At 42.6% G+C, this 9,148-nt stretch overlaps 2 protein-coding genes across 2 annotated transcripts in view; one reads left to right on the top strand and one right to left on the bottom strand.

Moving 5' to 3' along the window:
* The first annotated feature begins 628 nt into the window (after nt 1–628).
* On the top strand, nt 629–6,294 carry styk1b (serine/threonine/tyrosine kinase 1b). The gene is made up of 10 exons (XM_031852767.1): nt 629–845; nt 1,682–1,731; nt 1,904–2,074; nt 2,648–3,034; nt 3,161–3,342; nt 3,476–3,550; nt 4,176–4,384; nt 4,524–4,564; nt 4,884–4,980; nt 5,067–6,294. The coding sequence occupies exons 2-10, from the start codon at nt 1,683–1,685 to the stop codon at nt 5,257–5,259; spliced, it is 1,404 nt and encodes a 467-aa protein (XP_031708627.1). The 5' UTR covers nt 629–845; nt 1,682; the 3' UTR covers nt 5,260–6,294.
* phc1 (polyhomeotic homolog 1) overlaps nt 5,929–9,148 on the bottom strand; it is a 6,272-nt gene continuing 3,052 nt past the window's right edge. The window contains exons 8-14 of the mRNA XM_031852860.1: nt 9,058–9,148; nt 8,756–8,934; nt 8,579–8,642; nt 8,378–8,465; nt 8,052–8,223; nt 6,944–7,178; nt 5,929–6,855 (exon numbers count right to left, since the gene is read on the bottom strand). The exon at nt 9,058–9,148 is cut by the window's right edge and continues 3 nt beyond it. Coding sequence (XP_031708720.1) covers nt 6,704–6,855; nt 6,944–7,178; nt 8,052–8,223; nt 8,378–8,465; nt 8,579–8,642; nt 8,756–8,934; nt 9,058–9,148 — 981 coding nt within the window. The 3' untranslated portion in view covers nt 5,929–6,703. The remainder of the gene's footprint in view (nt 6,856–6,943; nt 7,179–8,051; nt 8,224–8,377; nt 8,466–8,578; nt 8,643–8,755; nt 8,935–9,057) is intronic.

Genomic DNA, 9,148 nt, shown 5'->3' with positions numbered 1-9,148 from the left:
GTCGGGATCCACTGGACTGAACTACCCAGTTGTATGAAGTAAAGCTCCACCAGCTACAGTAAAATGATTGATGCATCAGTATGAACAACCTAATAATGTAACATTGTTGTATTGGTACTTTTGCTTCAGTAAAGGATTTGACTACTTCTTCCATTACAGCAATAATGCATTGTCCTAATAGACAGTACACTATTTATATATTTTTCATGATGCAGGAAAATGTATCTTCATTTAATGACTGTCCCTTGAAAGTAAAGCATTATGTCACTGTTGACTAAATACTCCAGAGCAGGCAAAGCTTGTCATACAAGTTACAGTGCAATGAAAGCCCAAAACAAAGGGCCTAAAAATGGCAAAGAGCGGCCGGACCAGTTTCCCCCAAACAAAGAGGATTGAGGCAGGGCCAGAAGTAGCTGACATATGTCGACTTCAGAGAAGCTGTTATGACAGAATGTGGTCGAGGAAACTCTGAAAGAAAAACCTGATATCAGTGTGATGCATCATTTCTAAACACAGCGTAGAGTGACAAAAAGGAGGAAGAAGGAAGAGGTAAATAGAAGAGAAGAGGGAGAAGCTGTAGGTGAGGAGGGTGGAGTCAAGAAAGCACACACACAAGGTGCAACGTAGACAAACAGAGAGCAGCGCATTGATCCCCTGAGCCGGACAAATCACCTGAGAAAAACAATATAATGAAGATCTGAGCAGCAGCTGAACCCGGACAACACATTCAGCCTGGAGGATGTACGAAGCGTGTCTTGACTGTGTGAAAGAGGGAAACATGAGCACGCAATAACAGGATTTTACATTTTATTTTTGGGAAATAAGACAAAACTGAAGGAGCTGAGGTAAGGTATTTCATACACTACGTGTCTTTTTATATGTCATGTTATAGATTGTTAATCTGAGGTAGAGTGAATGAATGTCTATTCTCTATATATGCATAATATCGATCGAACAAAAGACCATGTATCTTACTCTGGTTACAGTCTTTCTGATGGTGACATATTTGATCAGTTTTGAGTGTGCAAGCCAAAGCCTTCTTTTATATTTTCCCTTTGGGTGTGTAGTACAGCACTAGCAATTATGGGTTATAAAAATGCAGATGAACTGGTTTAGAGATCTCGGTTCTGACGTGAAAGGATGGTCATGTGGTTGAAGATTTCCACCGGTGTGGCTTCGGTGTAATCTCTGTTCCTATACACTGCATTTAAAGCTGCTCTCAATTCAGATATACCGCGTAGAGATTCTTCACTTGGAGAGTAATCTGAAGATTTGTGTTACAAAAGAAGACAGAACAATTCGGTGAGGTGGCAGAGTCTTTATTCTGATTGTCAGTCGTCATTGGCAGGAATAAACAGTTTGGCATTCCGTCTGACACAGTGAGACAACATCTGAAGCTCCTGGTCTCAGTTACACGTTCGCTCCGACACCTTCTCATACTGGACACCAAGAGTCATGTTACTCTTCACAGATTCAGCCCCAGAGAATAAATTGGTTTCAGGACTACCACTGTCTACTTTATGTGTGTTTCTGTCAAATATTCTAAAGCCAATACATAACAATGTTAAGCATATACAAATAGGCCTACTAGAAACCTACCGAATATAATGTATGGCTGTGTGAACTGTGTGTGAGAAATGGACAAAAGTCAATTAAAAAATATCTTTTTTACATTTGACAGAATGTCTTCTGAGGCAGACTTCCGCTGCCAGCATGGAGATACTATCTGTGGTAAGTTTTCTATCAGCAGAGACAGACTCTGCCCATTAGAGGCCTTGACTAGACAGATGAACAGACGACATACCAGCACAGACTGCACAGAGAAACATGTCACGACACTTTGAGATCACTGTATTTGACTTGCTGAGTGTTTGGTGTTTCCTTGTGTCCGCCCTGCTTGCAGAGATCCGTTTGTACGAGCAGGAGGTGATCATTGTGCCCGTCTTGCTGCTGGCCAGCTTCCTGGTCACTCTGGTCTTTATTCTCCTGATGCACTTTTGTCCAGAGAAAGTCGATCGTATCCGTCCGCAGGCCTCAAAGCCGGCCTCCAGGAGAGTGCTGCATGGCATCGATGGTAAGACACTGGAAAAGATACCAGTTTGGTAACGTTGTTTAAGCCTAAATAAAGGAAATAACAGATCACAATATTACAAAAAATGCGTGTAATCTACACTGTCAGCAAACAGCAAGCTGATTCCAGATGTGTATTTTTGTGTTTTACATTTTCCATTTGATGTACGAGACACGGTTCATTTTGCTTAATTTTAGCAGGCATTTTCTGCATACATTTGCTACAGAATCATTTGAAAGTGATTTTTTCCTGAATAATTTTCTAATAGGCTGTCGTTATCTATGGCTAAATGTTACTTTTTAGGTGGCAGCTCTGGGGCATAAACATTTTACTGTTTTATTCCTTTTTCACCACTTATCCATATTCTTGGAATCAATGTTTTCATCTACAATGTCAATCAGTTATGGAGTAATTATTCCTTCATTTGTAAACATTAAACTGCAGAGCAGCATTTGTGTTTTTTAATAAAGCAAGGAGATGATGAAGATCAATACTTCTGTTTACCTACTTTCATGTAAATCCTCGATAATTTGTCCCTGTCTCCCTCTCTGTCTCTCCTTAACTCTCCATCCATAGCTCCACCAGGTATCAATGTCCTGGAGCATGAGAGCATCGCTCTGGACATGCCCAGTAGCTACTCCACCTTCAACCCCCCGAGCATGTACGACTCTAAAACCCCCTCCAGGTCTGTGGCCACACTCTCCCTCCCACCCTCCCAACCACCACCACCCCTCCCCCCCTCCCAACCAACACCCTCCCTCCCAGCCAGCCCCCCACTGGAGCCCCTCATGCCCATTTTCACTCCCATCGTCCAGCCCAGGGAGTTGCCCCGTCAGAGGCTGCCTGAGTCCTTCAACCTGGTCACCCCTCTGCCTGTTGCCTTCTCCCTGCGGCCCAACACCTCTGTGTCCCTCTACAGGGCCCGAATGGAAAACAGAAATGTGGTGCTGCGAGTTCTAAATGGTGAGATAGTTAAACATTTATTTAATGGAGGCTCCTAATTGTCTCATTTGATTTTCAGGACATAGCTTCTGTAACTGCAGTGTTCCTCTTTTAATCTCCTCTCCCTCTCGTTCTTGACCTTTACAGACACCGCTGATGACACAGAAAGACACAGCTTCCTGGGCTTTGCCTCCTTCCTGGCCCAGCTGGGGCCACATCCCTTCCTGCCAGAGCTTCTCGGTGTGGTCTCACTTCGAGCTCCTCTGGTTACAGTTATGGAAGAGATGGAGAACAGAGACCTGCTCAGCTTCCTGTGGCGATGCAGAGAGGTATGTTTTATTTTACAGAGAGTATTCTGCTGCCATGTGTGTTACCTCACTTCAAACTTCCAACCATACACATTTAATGCAAAAAAACAAGAAACAAACATTTAAACGTCTCTTTGTGTTTTTTTCATTTCAGCAACACGTGGATCCTCCATGTGAGATGACTGAGAGACGAATATTTACCATGGCTAAACAGGTGGCTTCAGCACTGGTCAGTATGCTAACAAACATCTCTTTTACACCATTTTACACCACAAATTTGACTTTAAAATCACTGACACACACTAACCCTGTCCTGACTATCTCAGCATCCTGCTTGTTGGCAGGGCTTCCCCTCTAATAATCCTTCATCATGTCATGCACCCACCTAACAATCCCAAATATGACTCAAATATAATTTTCATCGTCTCATTACTTTGTGGAAATCTGAGAACAACCTATAATCTATACAGCAATGCTAGCAGATCTGGAGGCTGTACCTTCACACAGCTGCGCTTTAAGTTAAAACCTAAGTGGTGGACCAACACACCGACAGACCAAGAGACATCTCTAGAGCCACGAGCATGGCTGAAAAAAGAATTCCTAATAATTCTGTCAATTCAATTCCGTCAACCCCAAATTAAACTGCTTTAATCCACTAACTTTTTAAATATCTCTCTATGCTTTAAATCACTGGATTTATCCCAGTAATACACATACTATCTAAAGCAGTTTCTGAGGTTTCTGGAAGACCTTTACATGTTTACTTCATGTCAACAGTGATGACTGCAATGAAACTAGCTGCGCAGGTTTATGTGTTTAAACCTGAGATGGCCCATGTTTTATTGCGCAATCAGGAGTTCCTTCACAACAAAGACCTTCTCCACGGAAACATTCGTGCCCGCAGCGTACTGGTCACCAAGGACTCCACTGCCAAGCTTTGGGGCCTGCATGGGGTCTACACAAGGAAGAACCAGGGAGCCACGCAGAAAGACGATCCCAGTATGAAGAAATGGCAGGCACCAGAGCTGCTCGCCAGGAGACCCGCCAGTCAGAGCAGCGACATGTGAGTTCTCCTGTTTTTTACATCCTCCAACACAGATGCTGCTGCAGCATAAAAAACACATTGTTATTTAATATTTATATAATGCTGAGTATATTATTAAGAGTGTAACCATTATTTGTGTCGGTGTGTTCCTCTCTAGCTGGTCATTTGGCATCTTACTGTATGAAATGGCAACAATGGGTAAGTTGTATTTTAACTCTTGGCAACATAAGTCAAAAATGAAAAACAACCTCTCACTTTAATACAGTATCTCTGTTTTGTAGCTAATGCAAACCCATTAACAGGACTACTTTATTGAAATATTAGATTTTAATTTGATTTCTGTAATGTGTAAAGTATTTCTTTTAGCCAAAAAAACCCCACCAATAAACAGCACCTCTTTTGATTTCCCAGAAAAGTTACAATACAACATAATATATATTGATATGGCAATGTAAGAGTAAATATATTGATATCATATCGCCCCTCCTACCGACAACATTTGCTCTTTTCTCTCCAGGTGAAGCTCCGTTTGCAGAAATCTCAGTTAATGAGCTTCTGCAGTTTCATCAACGAGGGAAAAGTCTGAAAAAACCTTCAAACTGTTCCAACACGCTGTAAGTACCCACTGCATGCTCTACATGACACAAAACCTGAAGTACTGCCGTTTCCCTCTTTAACAAATGTGCTGTAAATCTCTCAGGTACTCCGTCATTAAGGGTTGCTGCCACTGGAAAGATCAAGACCGACCCTCTCTGGCTGAGGTGAGCCGCAAGATCCTCTCAGGAGAGAAAAATGCCTCTGACAAAGTCCTCAAGGTGTCTGGGACAGTTAACATTGAGAAGTACCTGCAGGAAGCAGGATATGGGGAAACCAACAGCTACACTGTTTTCTGATCAGTTTTCTGCCTGCATCAGCAAAATAAATTGCACTATTCTCCCCAGCGGTACACTTCTACAAAACAATATCTGTCAGGTGCAATAAAAGTGTCCCAAACTGTGTTTATGAGAGCTTTGGGCACTAACATTTTTTTTATGTATTCTCCTACTTCAGGTTCGGAAACAAGAAAAACTGTATGTGAAATAAGTTAACTTCTGGGGAACTAATTATTTTCATTTAAGTAAGACCTCATAAATATGTGTAAATACTGTTGAGGTTCAGTTAGGGTATTACGACCGGTAATTTTGCAGTAGTAAACTTTAAGATATGTAAACTTGACAAATGTACAGTCGCTGCATCCTGAACTTGTAGTCGGTACTGTCGACTTATGAGTTTACAGATCTTGTAGAAGCAAATATATATTAACAGATGTGATATATCTTAGTACCACATTTTTGTGGTTATACAATTTGGAAGTTGTGGAAATGAAGGGCACATTAAAGTATTTATGCTATTTTTACACTGTCTTTTCTATAAGCTCAGCTCATGTGAACATCTGCGAGCAAGAAATGAGCTCGAACGGTTTACACAAATGTAAATGTGAATTAAAAGAAATGCAAGATCAACAACAATCTTTTTCATTTTCAAGTGGCATCATGGGGGTATTGAAAGTATACACAGAGAGGTCCAGTAACAGGTATTGTTTATTGGTAGTACTGCATACATGTACACAGAGCACTTCCATTCAGCCCCTTGAGAGAGCAAACCACGAGGAATACCTATTTTCAGGTAGTTCAGTTGATTAAAGCTACTACAACTATATCATATCCATGAAAAAATAATTTTGATTGTAGTACAAAATGGAAAAGATACAAAACTAAACTTTTGAGAACTGGTAAAATGAACTAATTAAAATACCAGGCACTTAGTGTCCTCTACTTGGTGTGATTGGAGCCTAGATAGAACATCTATGGTAAATAAACAGGTAACTACTAAAAAGACAAATATATAAATGAAGTGGACATCACTCCATATCATGCCACTAAAGTTAAAGCACCATTTGAAATACAGCAAGAAGGCAACGTTCTTTTCTTTTCCCACCCAACATGTGAACTGTCCTAGACGCACAGACTACTGCAGGATGAGTACACATACAGAAGGATTCTACACAGTGACAGAAAGAAACCTGACAAACACTTCTGACATGGACACAGACTGTCCATGCTCACCACTCACACGAAACAGTACACACACACACAACATGTTTTTGTACATTCACTGTCCAGAAAGTAAACTGTGCATCCTAATGTCTCCACCTGACTGATGGTGCACCATTGTTTTGTAAAAAAAACAAAAAAAAAACATCCTCACTGTCCTCAAAGAAAAGAAATGGGAGCAGGTCCACGTATTGATTCCAGTGAGGAGTCATCAATGAGGAAGTGATCCTGACGTCCCTCTGAGTCACTCACGCAGGGTGTTGATGGAGGCGCAGATCTTGAGAGCTGGACCCAGCTTGATATTCATTGTGGAGATGAGATGGTCCTCTCGCAGGAGCATCAGAGCCTGTCCGTCTATTTCCTGGGACAGAAACTGGGCGGCCAACTCTTCACAGCCTGGACACCACCCGACAGGAAGACAGACTTAGTACAAAGATAGAACAGGAGACATAGAAAACGGCTGTCTAATAGTCTGAACACCAACCTTGAAGTGAGGAGATAAACCTGCAGACTTCCTCCACGCTCCACTGGGCAGGAGTAGCCGAGAGAAAGTTAGCCCCCTCTAGTGGGAGGCTCCCGGGAGCCAAGCTGTCAGACGGAGGAGCACCGAGCTCAGCTCTGGAGCAGGAGTGTGAAGAGCTCGGGGACAGGGAGGGAGACTCGTCCTCCTCTTCACCGTCGCTGGATACGTCCTCCGAGCGGCTGGACTCAGAGTGACACTACGTCCAAAAGAGTGGAGATACAAAAGCATAAGCCTGACATTTGTTTTATAAATACCTTCTCTAGTATCACTATCAACAAATGAAATGTATGTGTATACACAGACAATGAAAAAGACGCTGCCGTGTTTAGGCCCAGGTGACGTTATTTTGAGTGTTGATGGAGCTGCTACAATGTTAGCCTAGCCTAGCACCGGTCGATGCGAGCTCCATTCAGAAACACGTTTTTTTTTTTTTTTTGCTTGTCGTCTTGCGGAGAGAACTAACAAAACATGAATTCTAACTTTTTACAAATCGGCACCATTATGAAGTTATTTCGGCATCTTTTTTGTCCGTTTATTTCGGTTAAATCACAGCAAATTCTGTTTATTTTGGGTTCATATAACGTTAGCTGTAAACCAGCCGACGTGTGGCTAGATTCAGTGAATACACCTCGATGAAATCCTCGGAGCTCCTCCGGTTGTTGTTACGGACCCGGACAAGGCGGCGTTTAGCTTTCAGGTATTTCCACAACAAGTACAAAACACAAATATTAGTTATCTCTCTCATGGTTAATGGCAGAAAGAAATGAACGGTTTCATTGAGATAAGCCACGCCCCCTCTCCGGCGCGTTTAGCGCGAATGACCACAAATGGCCCCCGCGAGTAAACTGACGGAAATAACGAGGCGCGAATTAGTTTGGTGTGAATACTTTCTCAACCCAATTAGCTCTCATTTATAAAGATGTACACCTATATAAAGACAGATCACAGGTATAACGTTTTAATCTTTAAACAATGTTAAATAATTGTTTTTAAACAGCTGGGCACTCTAGACATTACTGAGCATCCGGCTGCACCAGCAGTCTCATCCTTTGAACTACAGATATCTTACCTTAACAGATAGATGCCTGCTTGATAATTTATTACACGTGATACTAGAACTGCTCCTGCGTGAGGGGCCTCTTCGCCTAGCAGCGCTCTCATTGATTGCTGGAGGTGTTGGCAGCCCTGCACCACTCCTCCCTCTGCTGGTCTTGAAGTGTTGGCTGCAGCTCACGTTATACCTGCGGATCCGAGAGAACAGTCAAAACCCAGAAGACATTCCTAGATCTTTGTACTTGTTTTTACTCCCGTGGCATCCCCCGATGTAGTCGTTTGGCTTGTACAACATCACGAAACCAACCTAAATAAAAAAGATACCCATATGGTAAATCATACCTCTTTGCACAGGTATTTGAACAGAACCTCTTTGATCCTCTGAACTGGCTGGCGGGGGCGAGGCTTCCACAATACTCACACTTTAACACTGAAGAGGAAAAGGAACGGATGAAACTATGTTACATAGGAAATACTAACACACACAGATTCATGGTATCATACTTGATCTTTAAGAAGATAAAGAGATATTCAACCACTTACACGGAGGTCCATTCTCTGAGCGGCCAACCAGGGCAAAATCTCTGTCTTTGAGGAGTCCAGCAACCTGTCACATCAAACACAAGCCCGAACTTATTCACATGGAAAAGGTGCAAAGCCAGTGTATTTGAAATAAGAGATTTGATTGAAATCTGTGTTGTCGCAGCAGTGCACACTGACGGGGAAAGGCTCGGCTCCCTCCTGGATGACAAAGCCCTCTATGAGGTGGGTAAGCACTTGAGGTTTGACCACTGCCTGGGGAACAGGCGCTCTGTCTTTGTCCCCATGCCCGACTCTTGACAAGGGCAGAGGCAACAACAGGGTGGGAGGAGATGAGAATGCAGCTGCAACAGGAGGAGCTAGTCAGGATCAAAAGAAACAGGGACAATAATGAGCTTTTAAACAAATTTCTAGACTTATAGTTACCAAAAGTAGTGCTACTAATAGCCTATGCTTGGTTTGGAGATGACAAATAGACATACCTGAGTCCTTTGGGACAGGGGATAAGGGAGGAGCAGAATCTTTCATGGGTGCAGAGGATTCTGTCGCCATCTCATTTGGAGCATCACAGTC

This window comes from Anarrhichthys ocellatus, unplaced genomic scaffold, assembly GCF_004355925.1.
Source record: "Anarrhichthys ocellatus isolate YVR2014 unplaced genomic scaffold, GSC_Weel_1.0 scaffold13, whole genome shotgun sequence".
Lineage (NCBI taxonomy): Eukaryota > Metazoa > Chordata > Actinopteri > Perciformes > Anarhichadidae > Anarrhichthys > Anarrhichthys ocellatus.
The sequence above is the reverse complement of the archived record's forward strand: the minus strand, read 5'-3'. Positions and strand labels throughout refer to the sequence as shown.

Bases quoted from the DNA above. Each gene is read 5' to 3' on its own strand.
- styk1b (XM_031852767.1), top strand. From the start codon at position 1,683: ATGTCTTCTGAGGCAGACTTCCGCTGCCAGCATGGAGATACTATCTGT. The intron at 3,035-3,160 runs GTGAGATAGTTA...TGACCTTTACAG, and splicing joins GGTGCTGCGAGTTCTAAATG to ACACCGCTGATGACACAGAA. The intron at 4,385-4,523 runs GTGAGTTCTCCT...GTTCCTCTCTAG, and splicing joins GCCAGTCAGAGCAGCGACAT to CTGGTCATTTGGCATCTTAC.